This window comes from Typopeltis vanoorti, chromosome 13 (genome assembly GCF_054136105.1).
Source record: "Typopeltis vanoorti isolate ZY-2024b chromosome 13, IOZ_Tvanoo_1.0, whole genome shotgun sequence".
In the NCBI taxonomy this organism is placed as follows: domain Eukaryota; kingdom Metazoa; phylum Arthropoda; class Arachnida; order Uropygi; family Thelyphonidae; genus Typopeltis; species Typopeltis vanoorti.
The window spans coordinates 56,459,691-56,486,774 of NC_143561.1; the positions used below are offsets into that span (position 1 = coordinate 56,459,691).

At 36.0% G+C, this 27,084-nt stretch overlaps 1 protein-coding gene across 3 annotated transcripts in view; it reads right to left on the bottom strand.

Moving 5' to 3' along the window:
* Positions 1-27,084, bottom strand: part of LOC150100171 (uncharacterized) — a 123,310-nt gene that overhangs the window by 42,996 nt on the left and 53,230 nt on the right. For 2 of the 3 annotated variants that reach the window (XM_090403138.1, XM_090403139.1), the window contains exon 2: positions 648-1,526. In XM_090403138.1, the coding sequence (XP_090259264.1) occupies positions 648-1,368 (721 nt within the window). In that variant the 5' untranslated portion in view covers positions 1,369-1,526. The remainder of the gene's footprint in view (positions 1-647; positions 1,527-27,084) is intronic. The other variant, XM_090403140.1, reaches the window with a different exon arrangement.

The window sequence follows — 27,084 nt, forward strand, 5'->3', positions numbered from 1 at the left end:
ACACTGTTCTCTACAGATAACGGGGAAGATGAAAAGCATTCTTGCTTCGCCCCTTTAAGCCAGTCCCTATAAGGACTAAGTTTCAGTAAGTTCGAACTCACACACTATAGTGACTGTGGAAATTAATTTTGTCAATAATAATACAAATTTGCTGCTCTTACTGAAACAAACTTCATATTCTTTAAAACGTTTTACCGTTCCCATCTTTCCTTCATTGGACTCTATCCAATTCAATTATTTGATTTCCTAAAAACAAACAAACAAACAAAAAAAACGCTAATCCTTCCCAAAAATTGCTCTCCGACCTGAAACGTGGAAAGCATCAACAAAGGTAAGATTCCTTTACTTCACATATATGCTAAACCTGAAAATTTAAAATACCGTAGCGGTACAGACACTTCTATCCATTATTTTTGCTGGGCCTAAATATCTCTGATTATTATTGCTCTGTTTACTGATATAACTTTGATTTATGTATCTAAAGCGTAGTAAAAACGCTCCTGATTGTCAGATATACAGCCGCCCACACACATACATACGGAACATAGATAGAGAGAAAAAAAAACCTAAAGAAATGAGTCAAGCTAAAAGATATGTCACTGTATACTGCATGCGAAATAAATATACATAAAAAAAAATATTCTTACCGAATTGACTTCTCATCCATGGATACAGAGGGCTTGGAAGTGCCCCAGAGGTAGGAGGTGGGTGTTGAACTTGATTTACAGCGTTCGGCTGATTTGTCGGGGGTACGTGGTTTGGTGTGTACATTTGCTGTGGAGGGGAATGTACTGGGCTTTGACAAGGTGGCTGCTGGTGATGCATATTGGTTGGACAGTCTGAGGGGACTTGTCGATGCACCCCGTTAGGGTCATGGGGCATCTGCTGCTGCTGCTGTTGTTGAGGCTGTTGTTGCATCTTGCAGCTCGGATACTGAACCGGACCCAGGTTCTGATGCTGAGGTCCGTGGTCATTAGGAGATCCTCGGCAGTTCTGGGCATCTTGAGGTACATAGGCGTTGGGATGGTTAAGAGGAGCGTGCTGTTGCGGCTGGTGGGCTGGTTGGGGTGGCGGTCCCGATGGGTGCTGTTGTTGTTGTGCGCACTGGTTGCCATAATATGGACCAGGAGGGCTAGGTGAGTTCGGAGTAGAGGTGATAGGTCGTATCTCGAGGCGGTCGTAAGGAGGGAACCTAGGGTAGGTGGCCCCTTGCGCTGGGGAGGAAGCATATTGAGGCTGGATGTATTGCCTTTGTGCCGGGTCACATGGTTCGCCGTTCGGCTGGTTGTGTACTGGCTGGCCGTTATAATGCTCTCCGCCGCCACTGCGTATATCAGTAAGATATGGGCCGGTAAAATATGAGCTCATGCTACGGTGATTTGGCTGTTATTTAAAAATAGGTTCACCCCACAACAGAAAGGAAAACTGGCCACGATGACTGCGCAGGCGCAGTGTTGTTGTTGTTGTTGCTCTTGATTGCGAGTGAGCAGGTGATCCAACTGGTGATCCCTTACATTCCAGGCCTTCTGAAACAGAAATGAATTCCGTTGGTTTACAAACAATCCTTTAAAGAAGTTTCGGAATCATGAAATAAGATAAAGTCAAATATCGAATAGGATAATATTTTATCACTTAAGTATCATTTATCAACAAGGAATATATTTGAAAACGATTGAAAAAAAAAAAGCTTTCCCGTTTATAATTGAAAAAATTTTTGATGCTATGTTCAATGACTGCTCAGCCGGGAACGAATATTCTGCGTTAATACATGGATTAAATAGTAACCGTTCTATAAAGTTATTGGAAGACACACATATCGCCGACATTTGTATTAGTAACCAGTATGCATAAGACTCTTGGTTACACACATTGTACATGAGTGTACATGTGTACATGACGGAATGTACAATATACATACATTGTACATTCCTTCTAATATATTTCCATTTTCTGTTCTTTATTCCAAATTCTTTTCTTTTGACTATCGATCTCCATATTACTATTTTTGTTTTGTATTTGGTCACTTAAACATTAAAACTTGAGTTTTTTCTTGGTTTATTAGTTGACCATATATTAATAAATGATATGCACGAATTGTTAACAAGTTTCACCAGCTATTCTGTCTGGCTTCTTCAGGACAAGTATAACAGTACACACTAACGTTTACTAGTACAAAAAGAATGGAGTAACACTATGAAATAAATTAAACCGATCGTAACATCCTAAGCATGGAACGTGGTGTTTCGGTCATTGTTTATTGAGCGCGTTGTATAGTTTTTAGCGAAATGAAATTCTGATAAGCTGAGCGAATTTATTAGGCTTTTCCAGATGTCTTTCAGAATCATTTCTTGATTTCTGTTTAGATTTTCTCCAGAGAGGAGTACAACGGCAGCTTCTTTGAAGTTTCTACATCGAAAATCTTCTTCTATATAAAGCATGGAGCTGTTATCCCAATCGATGGTGTGGTTGACTGTGTTACTCCATTCTTCTTTTTTTATTAGAACACGTTAGTGTGTATCGTTGTACTTGTCTGAAGAAGCCAGACAGAATAGCTGGTGAAACTTGTTGACAATTCGTGCATATCATTTACAGATATCTGGTCAACGAATAAAACCAAGAAAAAGAAAGCTCAAGCTCCATATTACCACTTGAAAAATAATTGTAGGATATCTTTTTATAACATTAGTATTACTTTTTATCTACTGTTAATACTTGTATTGTTCTAATTTGTTGCATCTATTGTATTATATTTTCATTTATACCACTTCTTCCGTGTTAACAAATTTCAATTTCATTGTCGTCTACAATAAAATTACGAAATGATGTTTATGAGTACAAACCTTTATTGTTCACAGGGTAACTTATATCCCCTCCCTAAAAAACTTTCTCTCTCTCTCTCTCTCTCTCTCTCTCCTTCTCTCTCTCACACACACACACACACACACACACACACACACACACACACACACACACACACACACACACACACACACACACACACACACACACACACACACACACACAATAGTAAAGAATCGATAGCTCCTACCCACGAGAGGTTTTAAGCGTATGATACATTCAAGATGAGAATCTTGGGTAGAGTATTTTTTTTGTTTTGTTTTTTATTACTGTATATATTAAAGTAATCTGGAAACTCTACTTTTGAAACACAGAACTTTTCTTCAGTTTCAGGCCTTCAACTGGCTGGGAGCGAGAGGGGAGGATCTCACACCGCTTGGTGAAATTCATCTCCCTTGTAAATGTTGATACAGGCGTCCATTCCAACCCATTGGTCGCATCCTTTCTAGCTACACAGGATCAAACTATGCTGTTGTGGCTGGACCTACCGAACCAACTCGTCTCAGTACGTCTGGCACTGCTGACATCCTGGATATAGCTATCCTGGAAGACATTAAACTTCAGTACAGCCTTAAATCACTAAACGAGCTGTCGTCGGATCACAACCCAATTCTACTGCAATTGGGAGAACAAGAATGCCTGTCTCCTCCTTCTTATTTAGGCATATCGTGGGAGAGACTGTCTAAAGCACTTCGGGATCAAATTGGACCCGTCCCTCACATGTGCACACCAGAAGATGTGGAATCTGCAGTGACTAGCCTCACCCAACAGATTAAGTCCGCTATAACGGTTGCAACCTTCCACAAACCTGTTCCCAAGCCTGATCGTTTGCCTGAGGATATTATGGACCTGATCAGAGAGAAGAGAAGTGCTAGGAAGAGATTTCGTAACACTCGCGCTCCTCAGGACAAGACAGTGCTTAACAGATTGAATGGAGCAGTAAGAGATGCACTTAAAACTCACAGAAACCAAGTTTGGGATAAAAGGTTAGCCTCTATCTCACCTATCACTCTATCTGGGGGTTACTGAGAAATATCAAAAATAAAAAACAGATCCCTCCCCCCTCCCATAATCTCAAACCAGGGCCTAGTCCACACAAATACAGATAAGGCAGAAGCCATACTAAAGAATCTTGAGGAGCAGTGCAAACCTTCTTATAACAACTTAAATTTCAATCACTTGTACAAAATCCACAGACAAGTCAGGCATGCATTAAATCTCTCAGATACCAGTGCTGACCATATTGCACCGCATCACTTGTTGAATTATATGATATTATTAAAAAACTTAAGAACAATAAAGCTCCTGGACCAGACGGCATCTTAAACAGGGTGATCAAGCTGCCGCCTCGAAAAGCTATAGTGCACCTGACCAGTATAATAAATGCAATCTTAAGACTTCACTATTTTCCTTCCACCTGGAAACTGGCTGATGTAATTCCTATACATAAGCCAGGAAAAGACCCACACCTACCGCAAAATTATCGTCCAATCAGTCTCATCTCCAATCTGGGTAAGGTTGCGGAGAAAGGCATCCTCTCACGACTCCAAACCTCAGTAAATGACCTAAACATCCTCCCTAAAGAACAGTTTGGATTTCGACAACACCATAGTACTACCCAGCAAATCCACAGACTTGTCGAATACATCACCACCAGTTACAACTGGCGCCAGTGCACAGGAGCTGTTTTCCTAGACCTGTCCAAAGCATTTGACAAAATCTGGCATTTTGAACTCCTGCACAAACTTATCTCAGCCAGTATCTCACTAAAATGGTTCATCTAATCCATTCATTTCTTCAGAATAGATCAATGCAAGTTAAAATCAACGGTTCTACATTGTCCCAGCGCCATATCTTTGCTGGAGTGCCGCAGGGATCTCTACTGGCTCCATTGATGTTTTCTGTATACATGTCAGACATCCCACACAGTCCGATGACTTCCATTTTGGCCCTGTATGCGGACGATACGGCAATACTAACCAGATCTCTCAGACCCCATTTCATTACCAGAAAGCTTCAAGAAAACCTTCTAAAGCTGGAGGGTTGGTTCTCCAATGGAGATTGGAAGTCAACCCCCCTGAAAAGCTCAGCCGTTCTTTTCTCAAAAAGGCCAATGTCTCCTGCAGGAGATGTGTTACTATTCAATACTAAAATTCCCTGGCAGACAGAAACAAAATACCTGGGTGTAATTCTCGACAAAAAGCTATCTTTCAACCAACACATCAAGTCTGCGTGCGTAAAGGCATCTAAAGCCATAGCTCAGATCTATCCGCTAATTAATAGAAATAGCAAGCTCAGCAACAGAATCAAATTGCAACTATACCAGATGACGATTCGTCCTACAATCACCTATGCCTCTCCGGCCTGGAGACACTTTGATAATGTTAGCATTAGAGGTGCTGCAAGCACTTGTTCTACAGCGAGTGCAAAACAAGTGCTTGAGAATGATTCTGAACGCCCCGTGGTATGTTAGAAACAATCAACTCCATAGAGACACAAATATTCCCTATATTTTCTCTTTTCTACAATCCTTAGCATCCAAGTTTTTCCTAAAGACGTTCACACATCCCAACGATTTGGTTCAGCAAGCTGCAGCATACGAGGCAACGGACATATTCAAATATAGAAGACCAAAAGCTATATTAGCCACCTATAACGATGCATAATCTCCATGCCCATTCAGGGCGAGCATACTGCTCGTAAATTTTACCCTCACTGTAACCACAACCGATAGCGGGGAATATGAAAAGCATTTTGCTTCACCCCTAAAGACATAAATGTCAATTGTCAATCCAACCCATAGCTTCTTAGATGGAGAGCGAGTACGGAATACCCGCTCTGCCCATCAGGCCGGCGACATATGCATCTATCGTTTCTTTTTTTGATTTGTTATTAATTTTTTGGTGCGAAAATAGTGTAGACATAAATGAAACTGTTAATACTGTATTTCATAAATAAAACTGCACTTACGAAATAGAGATTGTATGAAATAGAATATTAGAAAATCTCTTAGTATAAGAATTCGAAAAACACTTATTATAATACTATCTTGCAATTTTTAATGTAAGAAACCAGGAAAAAAGTGTGGCAGTGAAACTTAGTTGTTTATTATTATTATTATAAGCATGTGATAATATAATATACGTTAAGAGTATAACGTAGTGTTTGCTATGGGTAAGCAGAATATAGAATAGCTCTCGTAATATTATGTATCAAAAGAGTTGATTTTCATTGGTTTATTCGCATAACAGATTATGGATTCTCGGAAGTTGTATCATTGCATTCTTTAATAGTTTGGGGTTTATGTGTAAACAATAATTTACACTTCACCATTTTAAGGGGCTTCCAAATGTAAAGTTTAAATTCAAAACCTCTATAACTTTCGCACCTTATTTATAGAGGATATAAATTATTTATAAATAATAAATAAATATAAGTAAATATAAATAACTATAAATAGGTATACACATATTTATGTAGTATACCTATTATAATCATTATTGTGTAAAATACAAATTCTAAATAGAATTTATAATGATTTATTGATGGTGTGATAATATATATGACAACGTGCGTAATTTAAGTCGACAGATCTTCATTTGGAAACCAAGAGAGTTTGTGTGTTTGAATCCCGCCGTGATGGCGATGATGTTCATAGCCCGATTTAAGAATTCAGTCTCTTTACTGGAAGTTTGAAATGACTCGTAAAAGCCATTTAGGCCTCCAGTAAATCTAAACGAATGTTATTTCATGTGAGAATTATTTACTCCTTAGTGCATCAAGGTTTGATATATTATTTGGTTTATGATTTTCATGGCAAATTAAAAATTTATATGTTTTAATTTTTAATTTAAAAAAATAAAAAAGATGATTTTACTAGGCAAAAAGTACTTACTTGATGCATGAGATTCAGGATTTTGGAGTGTAAATACAGTTTTACAAATACAAATATCTTTAATATTAGTTTTGAGACTTCACATTTTATAGCTTTAGAGCATCACCATGCTTGAGTGTATTTAATTTGTTGTATGAAGGCAGTTCAGGATGAATAAGTCAACTACTGGAAAGGCTCAAATCTTGTTATATGAATTCTATAATTGTCGTATTCGTGGTTTTATAATTATTATTATCACAAATATAATTATAGTTTCATAATTTTGTTTATTGTTATAAATGAACGATAAATGAAAAAAAAAAGTTTGAATTCTTCCACGACTAAAAAAAAATAATGATAATAATAAAAAACGCGATTTTCAATACGTATCTCAGATTTCCAAAACTTTGACATGATAATTTTATTCACCTGTCTGTTTCCTGCTTTTTTACAGATTTTTCCGAACACCCAATAAAAGACTAAATATTAGCAAGCAAGTATTCGCAGCAAAAATGACAAGAAAGAATCCAAGGAAAGATCACCATGTAAATGGAATGATGCAACTTTTACTTTAGGACTACCATGATTTCGTTTTCCTTATTTCTTTTATTTTTCTAGATTAACAACGAAGGGTTATCTCCTTGACTTAGTCAAGGAGTAACCCTTTTCCTTGAGAAAATCCCTTTCTCTCTTTGACTTGGTCAAGGAGAGAAAGGGATTACTACAGTGAATGTGGTCTTAAAGGAGATGCCATAATAAACATCAGCCTTGGGGCATCGTAGGTGTAGTGGAGAAATGAAATAGAAAATTAAGCATGAAAAACATTTATGAACTAATTTTTGACATTTAATAGTAACGTGAGAGAATAACTCTTTTTTTCTTTTCAGGAAAAAAAAACACATCTAGTTCCACTTATATATATTAACATATGGTTCTACACTGGTTCCATTCATATATCAACATCATGTAGTTAGTATACGAAGATATAAGACCTGTGTGAGAATTCACTGTTTAGTATTTTAAAATTTTCAATATTTCTTTATATCTCCCAAATTATATTAATGGTATACATTGTGATTCTTTCAGAGATCTGCCGTATTTTTATAACCACTGGAAAAATTTGAAAAATATGTGTTCTGTAAATGGAGATAAAAAAAAAAAGTTAAGGGCCCATACTTGCTAAAATTATTTAAGATAGTTGTACGATATCCTTTCACACAATTTACTCGAGAAGACAGAATTTTTTTTTTTTTTTATTGTTATTAAAATATAAAAGTTCTGGAACAAAATAGCAAAGTTCAACAGTTTTTTTTTAAATAAAAAAAATAGTTCGATAATATTATATTATACATCAAATATCAAAACCTTAAAAGTAATATCAAAAAATCATACTCAATAATTTGACTATATATTAATGGAATATTATTAATGCTTCATTTTTTATTAAAGCTTCATTTTTTTCTTATAGTTCTTATAAGAACTGGGCGATGAACTGAGTCCTTGACTCTTTATCCCGTCATCTGAATGAAGAAAATCTGTGTGGATGGGATGTTATTGAGCTAAAAAGCTTCATGGCTGGATAACGGCAATAGCCGAGCCTCAGTTAAAACTTCATTGACTACAGCATTGTCATTTGTTACCCTGGAAGTCCTAAAAATGACTTTTCTTTATCTATTCTCCACGATTATACTAGTTCTTAACTTAAAAGAACTGGGCGATGAACTGAGTCCTTGACTCTTTATCCCGTCATCTGAATGAAGAAAATCTGTGTGGATGGGATGTTATTGAGCTAAAAAGCTCTAGTCATGGCTGGGTAACGGCAGTATCGGAGCCTCAGTTAAAACTTCATTGGCTACAGCATTGCCATTTGTTACCCTGGAAGTCCTAAAAAGGACTTTTTTCCGTTTCTCTTCCGCTTCATTTTTTTCTTATCCTTATAAGGACTGGCTTAAAGGGGCGAAGCAAGAATGCTTTTCATATTCCCCGTTATCTGTAGAGGACAGTGTAGGGATAAGGTGTTATTGAGCAATTAAAGCTCTGATCATGGCAGGAGGGTAACAGCAATAGCCGAGCCTCAGTTAGAACTTCATTGGCTACAGCATTGCCATCGATTACCCTCCAAGGGTATTGGATTGAATGAATCAATCACCGCATCTCACGGTCGATTGATTCATCCTCGCTTCATTTTTTTAATTTGTGTTTGTCCTAGTATTCTACTCATATACATTCTAGGAATGTATATGAGTTTACCGTTCAGTTTACCGTTACCAAAGCAAAGTGAATTTTTCATGCTGTAAAAGACATGAATTTGGACTGTTTATAGACATATTCCTCAAATAGATAAAACTGTCAGACAATTGTGAACAATATCATACCGAAATCAAAATACCTATAAACAGTTATTTTCTCTCTGGTAACTCGAACGTATTACAAATCCTATTATGAGGAATGAAATATACACAGTATAAATAATAGATTACTCTCGCATATTAATTCTTTCGGTATAATTTCACAGACAACAAAATAAGTGGGTATTTTGGTGGAAAGGGAGCAAAACTCAGTAGATTGTAGTTTTAATTAAAAGAAGATTTTCTTATGATGTTTTTAAGTAAAAGAAGCTTTTCTTACAATATAGATGTAGTCCTCGGTCAAACCAATATTGGATTATGGCTCACAACTCAACTTACCAAGGTTTTTAATGGATGTCAAGAAAATGGAAGGTATTCAGTGAAGATTGGCTAAGTATATAGATGGATTCTATCATGATAGTACAGAAAATCTGCTGGTCACTTGTAATCTGACGAATTTATCTTACAATTAATGGACAGGGTGTTTAACTGAAGTTCAGAGCTATAAGATAGACAATAGGAGTTTGTTATTCTTGGTGGAATTAGGCATGATAAAAAGATTGTGAGGAAGTTACTGTTAGGACACTTAAAAATATATAGGGTGACCTTCACCAATGGATTATAGAAACGCTGACTTCATATACTGTAGATTAATGGAAAAACATTATGGACGGTAATTGTAAATTTAGTGTTGAACATGTTAGTATTATTATGTTTTTGTATATAAATAGGTACCTAAAAATAAATAAATAATTTTTAAAAAAAAATAGATATCAACGAATGAAGGAGAAGAATATATTGAAGCAGTGAGTTTTGTATTTTGCATATCGCTTATTGCTCATAAATGTATGGTGACTACTCAGTGTTTGGCTTACTAACGTGTTCGTTTTTTTTTTTTTCTGACTTGTTTTTCCCGATGCGCCAGACTTCACTTCAAAAACATAATACTGTAGTACTTCGAGTGCTTTTGAAGTAGTTCTTATCGGTAGTCACAGGTAAATCCAGATATAAATACGAATTTGAATCATCCTTGCAGTTTATGCCGAAGCCATCTTACATGGACGTTTAAGTCTCTTAGTTGAAAGCCGTAGACAATAATTATTAGTAAAACGATACCGATATTTTACTTATTACAGGTTAGACGACAAAAAGCTGAAAATATAAATATTTGTTTTGGTTGTTGACATTTTATAGAAACATCCACTGTTAAAAGGTGGTTGTACTTGGTGTGTCGTTATAGCCCCAATAAAATCAAGAAAATATTAAGATTACGTTAAGTGTGAAACAATTCTGTACGCTATTGCTTTTGAAACTATAAAATCAGATGGACCTGCTAAACGATAGTGAAATTTCTCGTAGATTTACGACGCTACTAAAGACACCTGTGAACAGCCTTAAACCGTTATCCACACATATTTAATGGCGATAGCTTAACAATGCTTTGAATGACGCTACGGTTGTTACAAGTTAGCTACCCTATCGCGGTCCGGCATCAAAGTGACGGTGACAAAACCCGTTACCACGTGATCAGTGGTATGCACCTGCGGGACAAGTTTTGTCGAAGCACGCGACAAGAAAGTAAATGCGGTTGTATATGTAACTTCCTTGAGATGGTTGTAATCTGTGTACTTTTGGAATAATAACAGGAGAAAAAAAATAGTATGCATCGTTTTTTTCTTGCATCTAAGCCACTTGCACCGAGCAGGTAAGTAGTTTAAGCTGCTAGAACAATAGCTATTATCTAGCACACAACAGGTACTTAACTTCCGCTGCTAAAATAGGCCTCCCCTAATGGGTCAAGGAAATGGTCCGTTTTTTTTTATTTTATTTCAAATATCGAGATTATGTCGTATTATTATTATTTGTGTGCATATGTATGTCTATGCCATTGATACTTTACTATATATAGACTTACCATTAGTATACTATAAACTATTGATTTCAGTTTTAATTAGCATAATTTCGTTTGCAAGTTTTGCTTTATTTTGTGAGATGTTATGAATTATTCATAATTTAAAAATATGAATATAATTGTATTCATTTCTAAGATTTCGGAAGTGGCTGGCATTAAAAAAATGCCAGCTACTGAAGAAAGGCAAATAATTAATTTAAAAACATAAAGTATTTGTCTTTCTTCAGCGATCATTCGAATTTTATAAAATATCTTATATTTATCTTTTATATAATTATATATAATATATAATTTGAACTTTAGGTATTTTCTGAGTTTTTAGATTATCACTCACAATCTAATAATCAAGATACACCTTTTATTCTCAAATATATATTTAATATAAAATGAAAGAATCATTAGTGAATCAACGCCATAGTAGTCGGGTTTTTGAGTGGAAAAATGGCGGCTCGCGTGTTAGTGTTTTGTGTCGTGTGTTATTGATGGTGAATTGTGTATTTGACTGATAAGTTTTCAGAGATTTATGCTTATATTCATTAGTAATATCAGTTATTTGCTTGCCGCAATAAACAGGCATTTTACATTTTATTTCCCATACAAGGTAAGTCAACTGACTTCGCAAAGGCGATACGCTAGGCCTACTGCCATTAGTGTCGTTGTTGTATTTTAACATCTTGTTGCTAGTTGACGCGCCTATGCTTGATATTGCTGGTAGTCCTTTGCGGCTGCGGGATATTTTACAAAAACTTCTGCTGGCAGGTCTTTAGACCTGCGGGATATTTTATTAACGCACATACGCAACTAAATCGATATGAGCGTGCCTGACCTGGACGTATTTGCTGATCTGCTCGAAAGAGAGCCAGCTCTTGAACTCATTGATAAACTACAAAAGAAGTTCAAGTTGACATGGCCTACTAGCATGATTGACCCCGACACTATTATTGAGTCACTCGATAAAAAGCTAGCACTCAGTTTTATTAAAAAGCTCCTCAAAAAGTTTGAACGGGATTGGCCCGGCTACTTAAATTTGTATTCCTCACCTGAAGTTGAAGTTGAGGAAAATGAAGACTCCCCACAAGTGGAGGAAAAACTCAATCTAGTTGTCTCTACCTCTAATCCTTCTGATCAAGAAGAAACTCACGCACGTAAGAAGAGAAAAATTCTTGCTGCTGAATCAACAAATGTTGTTGGTATGGAAGAGGATGTTCCCATTTCAGATCCCTCTGTTTCCCACAATGAAAAGGTGCCACCGATTATCCTAAGGGAAAAGCAGAGATGGACAACACTCAGAACCATCATGGCAAATTCACAAATTCATTACACGTCTGCTAAAAATGCAGACGAGGGAATACGAATTCAGCCCACCACGGTGGCTGACTATAGAAACCTTACAAAGGAACTGGATACTAGAGGAACCCAATATCACACATTTTCACTTGCCTCTGAAAAAAATCTGAAAGTAGTCTTACGAGGAGTCTCTGAGGATATTGACACAGATGAAATAGTTACTGACCTTAACCTACAGGAACTACCCCCCATAAAGGTCACTAGAATGTTTAGATCAAATAAGACACCTATGCCTTTAGTCTTAGTAGAAATTCATAACATCTACAAAGACATTTATAATTTAAAATCAATCTCTGGACTCAAAATCACCACAGAACCATTGAGAAAGAAATCATCTTCTGGGCAGTGCCACCGGTGCCAAAAATTTGGCCATGCCCAGAAGCTATGCAAAGCTCAGTTCAGATGCGTAAAATGTGGCGAGAATCACCCCACAAACACCTGCGCCAAGCCAAAAACCACCCCGGCTAAGTGCGCTAATTGTGGGGGTCCCCACCCTGCTAATTATAGAGGGTGTATGCATCATCCCAAAAACAGATGGAATGATCCCAGTCATCAATCTACCTCGTCATCTAATGCGAGAGTTCCTGAAGCTCAGGCTACTCAGTTCTCCAAGAGTGAGAACATGACAACTGGTGCTCGCCCATCATTAACTGAGCCCCTTAAGAAAACGAATCTTCAACATCAAGTAAGAACATATGCTGATGTGGCCCGCTCCAAACAGATAGTACAAACCCAGAACCGGAATACTCCACACTCAAATCTATCAGCTGTTATCACCTCTTCTCTTGCAAACATGCTCCAGGATTTCAGCAACTCAAATCCATCCTTAAGTGTCACAAAAAGATTCCTACAGCAAACCCAATCCATATTATCTGCACTCTCTGATGCATAGGAAAAAAATCGTCCCAAACTCTCTTAGGATTATCGGTTGGAATGCCAACGGTATAAAAAACAAACTATTAGAAATCCAGGAATTTAATAATAGATACAACCCAGATATACTGCTAATTAATGAAACTCACCTGAGGCCTGCTGACACCCTGAAAATCAGAGGGTATCAGATTTACAGAAACGACAGGCTTGGGTATAGAGGTGGAGGTACAGCCACTCTTATCAAAAGCTATATCAATCATCACTCAATAACCAACCCTACTACCACCAACCTCGAAATCACAGGAATCAATGTTCTCACAAACTCAATTGGGAACCTCAAAATTTTTTCTGCTTACAACCCTCCATTAAAGACATTATTGACCTCAGATCTGGATGCCATCCTTGGAGTAAAAGGACCGATCATCATCGCTGGAGACCTCAATGCAAAGCATCCTGCTTGGAACAGTAAATCCACTAACAAAAATGGTCGTATCCTTTCTAGCTACACAGGATTAAACCATGCTGTTGTGGCTGGACCTACCGAACCAACTCATCTCAGTACATCTGGCACTGCTGACATCTTGGATATAGCCATCCTGCAAGACATTAAACTACAGTACAGCCTTACATCACTAAACGAGCTGTCGTCGGATCACAACCCAATTCTACTGCAATTGGGAGAACAAGAATGCCTGTCTCCTCCTCATTCAGGCATATCGTGGGAGAGATTGTCTAAAGCACTTCGGGATCAAATAGGACCCGTCCCACACATATGCACACCAGAAGATGTGGATTCTGCAGTGACTAGCCTCACCCAACAGATTAAGTCCGCTATAATGGTTGCAACCTTCCAGAAACCTGTTCCCAAGCCTGATCGTTTGCCTGAGGACATTATGGACCTGATCAGAGAGAAGAACAGAGCTAGGAAGAGATTTCGTAACACTCGCGCTCCTCAGGATAAGACAGTGCTTAATAGATTGAATGGAGCAGTAAGAGATGCACTTAAAACGCATAGAAACGAAGTTTGGGATAAAAAGTTAGCCTCTATCTCACCTATTGATCACTCTATCTGGGGCCTACTGAGAAACATCAAAAACAAAAACAGATCCCTCCCCCCTATAATCTCAAACCAGGGCCTAATCCACACAGATGCAGATAAGGCAGAAGCCATACTTAAAAATCTTGAGGATCAGTGCAAACCATCTTATAACAACATTGATTTCAATCATCTGTATAAAATCCACAGACAGGTTAGACATGCACTAAACCTCCCGGATACCAGTGCTGATCATATTGCACCCGCATCACCTGTTGAATTATATGATATTATTAAAAAACTTAAGAACAATAAAGCTCCTGGACCAGACAGCATCTCAAACAGGGTGATCAAGCTGCTGCCTCGAAAAGCTATAGTGCATCTGACCAGTATAATAAATGCAATCTTAAGACTTCACTATTTTCCTTCCACCTGGAAACTGGCTGATGTGATTCCTATACATAAGCCAGGCAAAGACCCACACTTACCGCAGAATTATCGTCCAATCAGTCTCATCTCCAACCTGGGTAAGATTGCAGAGAAGGTCATCCTCTCACGACTCCAAACCTCAATAAATGACCTAAACATCCTCCCTAAAGAACAGTTTGGTTTTCGGCAACACCATAGTACTACCCAGCAAATCCATAGAATTGTGGAATATATCATCACCAGCTACAACTGGCGCCAGTACACAGGAGCTGTTTTCCTAGACCTATCTAAAGCATTTGATAAAATCTGGCATTTTGGACTCCTGCACAAACTTATCTCAGCCGGCATCTCACTAAAAATGGTTCATCTAATCCGTTCATATCTTCAGAATAGATCAATGCAAGTTAAAATTAACGGTTCTATATCGTCCCAGCGCCATATCTTTGCTGGAGTGCCACAGGGATCTCTACTGGCTCCATTGCTGTTTTCTGTATACATGTCAGACATCCCTCACAATCCGATGACTTCCATTTTAGCGCTGTATGCGGACGATACGGCAATACTAACCAGATCCCTCAGACCCCACTTCGTTACTAGAAAGCTTCAAGAAAACATTCTAAAGCTGGAGGGTTGGTTCTCTAGGTGGAGATTGGAAGTCAACCCCCTGAAAAGCTCAGCGGTTCTTTTCTCAAAAAGGCCAATGTCTCCTGCAGGAGATGTGTTACTATTCAATACTAAAATTCCCTGGCAGACAGAAACAAATTACCTGGGTGTAATTCTCGACAAAAAGCTATCTTTCAACCAACATATCAAGTCTGCATGTGCAAAAGCATCTAAAGCCATAGCTCAGATTTACCCGCTAATTAATAGAAATAGCAAGCTCAGCAACAGAATCAAATTGCAACTTTACCAGATGACGATTCGTCCCATAATCACCTATGCCTCTCCAGCCTGGAGCCACACCTCTAACGCTAACATTATCAAGATTCAGCGTGTGCAGAACAAGTGCTTGAGAATGATTCTGAACGCCCCGTGGTATGTTAGAAACAGCCAGCTCCATAGAGACACAAATATTCCATATATTCTCTCTTATCTACAATCCTTAGCTTCCAAGTTTTTTCTAAAGACGTCCACACACCCCAATGATTTGATTCAACAAGCTGCAGCATATGAGCCAACGGACATATTCAAATATAGAAGACCAAAAACTATATTAGCCTCCTATAACGATGCATAATCTCCATGCCCATTCAGGGCGAGCAAACTGCTCGTAAATTTTACCCTCACTGTAACCACGACAGATAGCGGGGAATATGAAAAGCATCTTGCTTCACCCTTAAAGACATAAATGTCAATTGTCAATTGTCAATTGAATCAACGCCATATAATTTAAAATTTAAATGAGTATAATTCACGAACTTGAAGTTTTCAATTTTTTAAATAAATACTTGGAATTAAAAAAATAAATAAACGAGCTCTTCATAGATAATATTTTTTTAACAAAAAAGAGAACCTAACAATTGAAGATGCTCCTACAGTGTCATTTCAAGGTCATCATTGCTATATCTACTTGTATTTCAAAACATGCACATTTTTTATTTGCAAAATGATGCCTTCTTTCACTTCTATTGAAACCAACATCTCTTTTTTTTTGTATTTGTGTTTTTTGCCTTTGAGAATGATGAATTTTTATCGTACATTGCCTTAACCACTAAAGAATAGACAGAAAATTTTTATATTTGTTCCTGTTTCGTCTCGTTTATAGCCCCCAATAACAAGCTGTTTACGAGTTTCAGCATTGCCCTCCTGCGCTTCCCCCCCCCCTTCCCCTCATCATCACAAGTTAATGATCTGATGAACTAGTGGCGCCGACCACTTCCTCCAGGGCACTGTTTTTTTTTTCCGCATTCTACAAAAACATCAATAAAACAGGGGTTCTGTTTCAGTATGTCCATTGGGATAAGGAAATAGAAGAGCAGATCCTTGTGAAGGTATCGAAAGTCGGGAAAGGATTAGAATGTCTTTATAATTCCGTTACCGTGTGTGTTGTTTAGTGTGCTGGGAGATCTCAGCTTTCACAATATCGAAATCGGAGACAAATTAATTCAGGTTTTGAGAAAAGTTAAATTTTGTGTCTATCGAAACGTCTGGTAAATGATTGAACTTATCAAGTGAGTATAAATATATGAAATTAAAAGTTCATTGCAGTTTTTTTTTTGCTCTTTTATGTTTCTTTGTGTACTACTAACACCTTTAATATACACTTGGATTGCGTGAAACTATAGACTGTTTCCAGTACGAATAGTTATCTCATGAATGAATGAATGAAGCACAGCGTGTATAATAATATGTTTTGATAACAAAAAAAAAAAAAACTAAAAAAAATCGTTCTTTCGAATTTTAAGGATTGTTTTATGGTTATAAATCCAAGTACTGTGAAGTGCTTTGTTCCAGCTGTTTTTGATTGGTCATTATGACCCCGAAAGCAAGGAAGAGAAAGAAAGACCAAGAATAATCGGTTAAGAATCGTCCTTAAATGATGTTGCAGTTATGTTTTGTCTCGTATCAATCTCCTCCATTATAGTATCAAAGTCACTTTAAAAAATCAGAAAATATATTCGGAAAATATAAGTTTTAGCCTTTGAGATTTTCAGAGAAACACATGAAGTTTTTATAAATTTAAAATTTGGGAATTTAAAAAATTAATTCCCAGAGAAGTTTATGTTTAGCAATTATGGAACAACTAACTGATTGTAATTTCGTATAATCATATATATTATTTTCTTATTAGAAAAATAATATTGTTATCTACCAAAGCATTTGATATCCTGTGCCCTAGGGCATATGATGTAAACCCTAAATTTAAAAAAAAAACCCAAAAACAAAGAAATAAAGGGAAATTAGAAGGAAGAGTAGCAGGTTGCAGAAGCATAATATAACAGATGTCTTAAAAATAAATAATAAACAAGCAAACATTTTTATTCCACAGCTAATTCTAACAATTGTGATACTACGATACTACTACTATGAATAATAATAATAATAATAATAATAATAATAATAATAATAATAATAATAATAATAATCTGTAGTACTTACAGGTCTTTAAGGCCCAAAAAATACCAAGACTGACTTTCGTAACTGTAATTTTAAGATAAGGTGTTCAGTCTTATGCCTAAAACTATAGTTTTGTGCGTAAATTGTGTTTTCCTGGCCGCTTTGCCTGGTTATGGAATAAAAAACCCTGCTCTACTGTTGACACTAGTAGATCCATTAATTAATAAAACGAAAAAAAAAAGCGATACCAATATTTAGTGTATGCAGTGTATGCAGTGTGTATTAGGAAATGAAAACAGCAGACGTGGAAGATAAAGTACATCGGCAGATGTATGTGAAAGGAGTTTGCTTATGTCGCGTTTGAAATATATTTCAGGTAAAAAGAGACACAAACAAGGAAAAGTGCCGCAGAAAACAAAGCTTGTTATCGCTTGGGGTTTGTTTAATCGTACTGCTACCAAACCACGAACAAAATATGATATAGAGAGACAAAGGAGAGAAAGAAGATAGATGGAAAGATAAACAGATAGACAAAGTAGACTACACTCTCCATTTATTCATTTATTTATTATCGCATGGAATCGTGCAGGGCATTCGTGACCTTTAAAATAATTAACATAAGGCTGTTAACAGGCTAGTCCGAATGATATATCTTCCAACGTATTACAGCCTCAAGTATGCTACTGGACTTGCTTCGTGGAAATGCATTTCGGAGATCTCTTATCTATTTTTTTTTTTTTATCTTGTTGCTCATATCTTTACTGATTAGTTGGCCATTGGCGGTAATGAATTATTCACTTGATTATCATTTCGCCTTCCTTATTTTTTATCAAACAACAAAAAAGCATCCCTTCACATACATGTTCTGCAGAAGACATAAATTATACACATAGGTGTCAGCACCTTCAGCAAAACCCCGGATGCTATTCATCGACTAGCCTAGCTGCTTGTAATAGTTTCTCAGGGGCAATTCAAGCAGTTCTATGTAACTCATAAACAACTCTCTTCGCTTCACATTTCTTTCTTGCGCCACTAATAAAATAAGAAATAATTATCATGATAGTTTCTAAATTTATATTGTATCTGAATGAAAGAAATGTATAGTACTAATCTATCATCTAGTTATTAAAAAATTAACATAAAAATTCTCTATACACATACACACCCATTCCTGATGAGAATAGCTGCGATAGAATAATATTATATATTGGTGTGATATTCTGTTCTGGAGGTCTCGAAATGAAATCTATCATGATATGGACTTTGGACTTTATTATATTATAAATTGGAATAATACTATTGGAATAATGTTGGGATTTCTATGATGTGATGTCAGATATATATATAGAAAAAAAGAGTACACTTGACTTATAAGAAATAAGTATTTAATTATTAGAGTACTGAAGTATTTATAAGAAATATTTTTTGAACCACGGCTTTGAATTTATACTACGTAGTTGAACTACTTATGTAATAAAATTCATTTTTTATGTTTACTTTTTGTAAATTAATTGATTATTCGCAAAAATGTTATAAAAATATTCTAGAGTTTAATAAAAAGATTTGTCTTCTTAAGTGGTAAAGGTGACTGACCACAAGATAATTCCGGTTTCTTTTTTGGAGGGTGATTTGTTTATTGATGACGAATTGCAAAAAAATTCAAATATGTGTGTCAAAAAACATTAGTTAATATTTACAATCTTTATAATCCTTAGGAGGTTGGATTTAATATAAAATGATAAAAAGAAAAATAATAAAAAAATGTGGGAAATGAGAAAAAAGAAAGAAAAAACTGGAAACTTGTATTTTGAACATTAATACGAAAATTGCTCAATATGTTTTTTAAAATAAAACATTTACAAGTTATTTCATAGTTGAATAATTAAAGTGAACGTTTTTGTTAGTTATTTATATAAAAAGAAGTAGAAGAAATGATTCTAAACATATTCTTACACCAAACAGTTTTTTTTTATTTTTTATTTGTATACTTTTTATTTAAGTATTAAGTTCGAAGATAGAATAAACAAACCCCGTGTGGTGGCCGGGATAAGAATAGTCCCACTGTAGCTCATGCATGTCGTAAGAGGCGACTAAAATCGGACGCAGAGTTTCGAGAGTTTCGCTCTCTTAGGTTTCTTCCGGAATTTTGCTCCCGGTGAGGGGGGGGGGGTTTGCCCTGAGAGAGCATTTTGAGTCTCTGAGGAGGGTGTTCTCCGGCGTGGCCCTTGAGGGGGCCTTGTCGGTGGATGCTTTTTTTTGGAATATGAGCGGTTCTGCTCAGTGGTGGGGAGGCCCGTCACTGAGTGAAACCAACGCTGAGTTGGACGATCTTTCAGCCACTCGTAGGCAGTGGTCCGGGGGATGGTCTTAATTTTTAGAGAGTGCTTTACTTATATACAGCCCATGCATGTCGTACGAGGCGACTAAAATGAATATCAAGGGAGGGTAATGGCTGGCAGTGCCGCAGCCAATGAAGTTTCAATTGAGGCTCGGCTATTACTGTTGCTCTCCTACCATGATCAGAGCTTATAGCGCTATATTACTCCATCCATACATTTTCTTTTACAGATAACGGGGAGTATGAAAAGCATTCTTGCTTCACTCATCTAGCAAAAAATAAATAAAAATAAACAATTAAGAAGAACTAAATAAAGGTTTGATATTCATTGCATTTCGCTGAAGTTTTATTCATAGTTATTTTCTATTAAAATGAATTGGCACAAACTTGTATCACAAAATTTCCCGCCTTCTATTCCCCCCCCCCCCACACACACACACAGACGTATTGCAACACCAGTTTTTTTTTTTTTTTTAAATCATTACAGACAAGATAAACGTGATTAAAAGGTACAACAATCCCAGATGTCAGATATTTGGACATGGTTGTGTATGCCTGTGAAATTATCTACCGGTCGCATAACATTTTAAAAGCGTGACTTCTTAAATTATCAAATTGACATTTAGTGGGCTAAGCTGTTGTTTAATAATTCACTTGTGGAGGATGGAGAAGAATGCGAAAAAAAACAGGTCGACAAGAGATCTAATCCCATTTTACGGAACTTGAAAGATTGGTGTCAACATACAGGTTATTCTAAACTTTAAAAACGAGGCATTTAGACATGTGTTTACTGTTCCTTAGTTTCGCCTACGTACAAAAGGGGATGGGAGGAGGCAGAAGTCGTAATAAAATTAGCGTCAGCTGTGAACGAGAAACGTCAAATGCTGACAGCAGTTTTCTTGGTCGTCAACCTTTTGAGTCAACATTACAAGCATTTTCCTCAGTCATTGCTTTTAAAAAACGGATAAAAAAAACACAAGTAAAGAAATGACTCTTGTGTTATTCAAATTTTTCGGCAAAGCTTATATAAACATACATACTTCACCATGCAGACCTCTGATCTAATACTCATAAGTCAAAGCGATACCTGATTTTTATTTTCGTTGGTTTGCTTTGCATTTTTTTTTTCAGTGAAATATCTAACGAACTAACTTCAAAAAAAAAAAAAAAAAAAACATGGAAACTTCATATGCAGTTCCATTATCTCTTCTACAAATAGCTATTTTTGCTTTGGATATTTTGATAATGTTTTTTTTATTAATTAACTGATAATGGATCATGTAAACACCGGATATATATATATATACAGGGTCAATTTCAAAATTGAAGTTTAAACCAGAGTTTAAATTGAAGTTCAAAATTAAATTTAAACTCTGGTTTAAACTTCAATTTTGAAATTGACCCTGTACTTCATATCAATTGGATAAGAGATTGTGGGCGAATGTCAAATGCTGTCTTTTCTTTGAACAAAAGTGAATTTTCATTTTAGTATCTCACTGCAAGAGTAAAAAATGAAAAAATAAATAAAAAATCGAACTTCAAGAAAACGTATTCCTGGACCTCAGATTATGGAGGTGTTATAAGATGCTAAATATAATTAAATTAGGGACAACAGCAAAGTCAAAAAATTATAAAGAGCTAGGTGATCAACTCATAAAGTATCACAAGATAAGGACTAGGATGTCAGTGAAAGTTCACTTCATTCTCATCTGGGCATTCTTTCTTGAAGGATAGTGCAGTAAATAACAAGCAGGGTGATAGTTTCACTAAATAATCATGGAAATAGATAGTATAATGATAGACTATTCTTGGTTAATTCAAAATGATATTTGCAAAGTTACCCACAAAAGAAAAAGAAGTACTTACTAGCTTTTAAATGTATTTATTTTGAACAATTTTAATATATTTACTTATTTTAAATACATAAAATATGCATAAATTTGAAATTTGTCTGTTTACGTTCATTTTCCAAACAGGTTTTATGTAATCTGACATTTTTATTTTTCATTAATGAACAAACATAGTCAAGTGTGTGTGTATATATACTTTGGCATACTTATTAAAAGAATCCTGACTATTGGAAGGCAACTTTTCTTTAAAATTCTTCATTATGAAATACATGGAATCTGTTTTGGTTCTAGTTACAAAATCCTGGTTGACTAATGTTTTTTTTTTTTTTTTTCATAATGTTGGATAAATCTGTTATTTCGAAGTGAATTGGAATTCGCCATTTCGAGATTGCTAGACATGATTTTATATGCATTTTCATGTGTGCGGCACTTTTTTCTTTTTTTACTTGGTATTTGTAATTTGTTTTTCTTTTTAAAAAGTAAGAAACTCTAAACAAAGCAAGATCGAAAAGCATTTACAAAGGCAATTCACTGTCTGGTTTTGGATTATTTTTGTTTATCAGCTTTGGAAATTTAGTGAAAGAAACAGAAAAAACTCTTGATTTGTTTATTTAAAAAAAAGATTAACGTTATACATTTCATAATTCATAGAAATAAAAATAATGCCTATTATCTTAGATTTTGTTTTGAATATTATCATTTTTATGCTTTCATTACACAACAATGAAAATACTATTTCATAATATAACAAATTCATTCTTCTTTACGGTACTTTTTTTTTTTTACTTGGTATTTGTTGTTCGTTTTTCTTTTTTAAAAAAGTAAGAAACTCTAAACAATGCAAGATGAATGAATTTGGTTTAAAATATGATCTTCTAAATTGTCCAGTTTTGAAATAATGATTCCTTTTCAATAGAAAAAAAAAAAACCTTGAAATTGAAAAGAATCATTATTGGAGTTATGGATTTCGTAATTCATATAAATATCTAAAATATATAATTTGTTCTATTAATTTCTATATATGGTAATATTCATAAGAATATTACGTTTTTCAATACGCAACTAATGAACACAGAAGAATAAATATACAGCATCTGGTTTTAAAATCACACTTAAAAACAATCCTAACTATTAAAACATGAATTACATTTTATATTTTGTTTCGATATTTTACTAAATTCTTGTTAATTATATTTGTTCAAAAAAACTTGTAACATCAATTTCCTACACTTATTTTTTTTCGTCTTCCTGTTCTCCTATAACAGAAACGTACTCTGGAGAATAGCATTTCTAAACATGGTTACGATATCATGTGCGTCTCTGTAATATAATACGAAAGTAGAGTGATAACTGGACGTCCTGCTAGCACATGTCAACAAGCCGCATATCTGTGTGTGTGAGCGCGCGAGCTCTGCGGAACTGTCAGTTGTGACTCGCATTCGCCTTCTTCGTGATGGTGTGCAGGCAGAAAGAGAGGAAGGGAAATTGGCTCCAGTGCCGCCTTCTGATTATTTACAACTGACATTTATTCGTTAACTACACCAACATTAGCTACTTACAGCAAGAATGCCTTTGATCTCATCAAATAGCAATAAAATTTCTTAGGAGGTAGCAAATGATCAGATTAAATGGGTTATAAATTTAAAATAATCGTCTAATATTCATTAAAGTTGCTTTTACAGAGATGGTAGGCAAACGTTTTATTATCATTTTAATACAAATCGTTTTTGAAAATCATTTTAAATTTTATTGCTATGTTTGTTTGGAATTATCGAAAGCTCTTTAGTGAAAGAATTCTGTTCATTGCGCATGTGCCAAAACATACGAAGAAATAAAATGTAGTTCACTACTTTCCCGCTCATTCTTGCTTACGAAAAAATAAAAAAAATAAACATTATTTCGTAATGTTACTGAAATTGATTGTTTTAATGCTTTTATTATTTTATCACACAAAATATGATAAAATGATTTTTTTAAAATAAAAATCACATTTTTTATAACAACTGAATAGTTCGATTACGTTTGGATTTTAGTTAATACCAAAGATTTTGTGGGAAGTTCCCCAAGTACTTAAAAAAACTTGTTATACAACAGCAAGAATTTGTCATTGTTTTCTGATATGTTTTTTTTACCTGGCTTGCGTCCAGCTAAGGAAATATTAAGCATGCAAGGTATTTTAGAAGTTATGCAGTATTATTTTGATACGCCAGGCTTTATGGGTGTCCTTCAATGCATTTCCTTTTCTTGCAATAACTCTGCTTCTCTTCTTCCACTGCTATGCAGAAAGATTAAATGTACTGTGTACAAATAGTACACAGGGAATGCTTTTTCTACAAGGACTACAATAATATACGTTAAAGATACTAAGAAATGTTATACTTGGTTTAATCCTTTTCCCAAAGAAGCAAGATTTAGTCCTTATAAGGACTGGCTTAAAGGGGTGAAGCAAGAATGCTTTTCATATTCCCCGTTATCTGTAGAGGACAGTGTAGGGATAAGGTGTTATTGAGCTATTGAAGCTCTGATCATGGCAGGAGGGTAACAGCAATAGCCGAGCCTCAGTTAGAACTTCATTGGCTACAGCATTGCCATCAATTACCGTCCAAGGGTAATGAATGGATTTGACGTCCATCCAAGCAAGATTTATTGACAATTGACAATTGACATTTATGTCTTTAAGGGTGAAGCAAGATGCTTTTCATATTCCCCGCTATCTGTCGTGGTTACAGTGAGGGTAAAATTTACGAGCAGTTTGCTCGCCCTGAATGGGCATGGAGATTATGCATCGTTATAGGAGGCTAATATAGTTTTTGGTCTTCTATATTTGAATATGTCCGTTGGCTCATATGCTGCAGCTTGTTGAATCAAATCATTGGGGTGTGTGGACGTCTTTAGAAAAAACTTGGAAGCTAAGGATTGTAGATAAGAGAGAATATATGGAATATTTGTGTCTCTATGGAGCTGGCTGTTTCTAACATACCACGGGGCGTTCAGAATCATTCTCAAGCACTTGTTCTGCACACGCTGAATCTTGATAATGTTAGCGTTAGAGGTGTGGCTCCAGGCTGGAGAGGCATAGGTGATTATGGGACGAATCGTCATCTGGTAAAGTTGCAATTTGATTCTGTTGCTGAGCTTGCTATTTCTATTAATTAGCGGGTAAATCTGAGCTATGGCTTTAGATGCTTTTGCACATGCAGACTTGATATGTTGGTTGAAAGATAGCTTTTTGTCGAGAATTACACCCAGGTAATTTGTTTCTGTCTGCCAGGGAATTTTAGTATTGAATAGTAACACATCTCCTGCAGGAGACATTGGCCTTTTTGAGAAAAGAACCGCTGAGCTTTTCAGGGGGTTGACTTCCAATCTCCACCTAGAGAACCAACCCTCCAGCTTTAGAATGTTTTCTTGAAGCTTTCTAGTAACGAAGTGGGGTCTGAGGGATCTGGTTAGTATTGCCGTATCGTCCGCATACAGCGCTAAAATGGAAGTCATCGGATTGTGAGGGATGTCTGACATGTATACAGAAAACAGCAATGGAGCCAGTAGAGATCCCTGTGGCACTCCAGCAAAGATATGGCGCTGGGACGATATAGAACCGTTAATTTTAACTTGCATTGTTCTATTCTGAAGATATGAACGGATTAGATGAACCATTTTTAGTGAGATGCCGGCTGAGATAAGTTTGTGCAGGAGTCCAAAATGCCAGATTTTATCAAATGCTTTAGATAGGTCTAGGAAAACAGCTCCTGTGTACTGGCGCCAGTTGTAGCTGGTGATGATATATTCCACAATTCTATGGATTTGCTGGGTAGTACTATGGTGTTGCCGAAAACCAAACTGTTCTTTAGGGAGGATGTTTAGGTCATTTATTGAGGTTTGGAGTCGTGAGAGGATGACCTTCTCTGCAATCTTACCCAGGTTGGAGATGAGACTGATTGGACGATAATTCTGCGGTAAGTGTGGGTCTTTGCCTGGCTTATGTATAGGAATCACATCAGCCAGTTTCCAGGTGGAAGGAAAATAGTGAAGTCTTAAGATTGCATTTATTATACTGGTCAGATGCACTATAGCTTTTCGAGGCAGCAGCTTGATCACCCTGTTTGAGATGCTGTCTGGTCCAGGAGCTTTATTGTTCTTAAGTTTTTTAATAATATCATATAATTCAACAGGTGATGCGGGTGCAATATGATCAGCACTGGTATCCGGGAGGTTTAGTGCATGTCTAACCTGTCTGTGGATTTTATACAGATGATTGAAATCAATGTTGTTATAAGATGGTTTGCACTGATCCTCAAGATTTTTAAGTATGGCTTCTGCCTTATCTGCATCTGTGTGGATTAGGCCCTGGTTTGAGATTATAGGGGGGAGGGATCTGTTTTTGTTTTTGATGTTTCTCAGTAGGCCCCAGATAGAGTGATCAATAGGTGAGATAGAGGCTAACTTTTTATCCCAAACTTCGTTTCTATGCGTTTTAAGTGCATCTCTTACTGCTCCATTCAATCTATTAAGCACTGTCTTATCCTGAGGAGCGCGAGTGTTACGAAATCTCTTCCTAGCTCTGTTCTTCTCTCTGATCAGGTCCATAATGTCCTCAGGCAAACGATCAGGCTTGGGAACAGGTTTCTGGAAGGTTGCAACCATTATAGCGGACTTAATCTGTTGGGTGAGGCTAGTCACTGCAGAATCCACATCTTCTGGTGTAGCAAGATTTATGTACCTCGAATTATTACTTATAATTATACTATCTTCGGAGATATTTGGTGTGAATGAAATAATATATTTGTTTTAAATTATTACAAATAAATTTAACTTTTATTTTGAAAAATTGTAAAAAAGTATTTATACATTTAGTTTATAATATAAATATAGAAAATATGTTGAAATTTGTCAGAATAGTGTTCCTATACGACTTACTAATTGATGGTGGCTGTGTAGGCAGAAGTTGCCAAAATATTTACCTCAAATACGCAACAGGTTTATAACACCAATTTATCAACCCAAACATGCGATCCATGTAGCTTGTTTGTTAGATGGAGAATGCGAGTGACTGACGGCCTTCGTTCTGGTCAGTTACTCGCATTTCGAAATGAAAGGCAGCAAAAATTGATTTTCGGTGTCTTTGATCAGGTCGTTTGGTACGTTTTCCATTTGGAGGTGA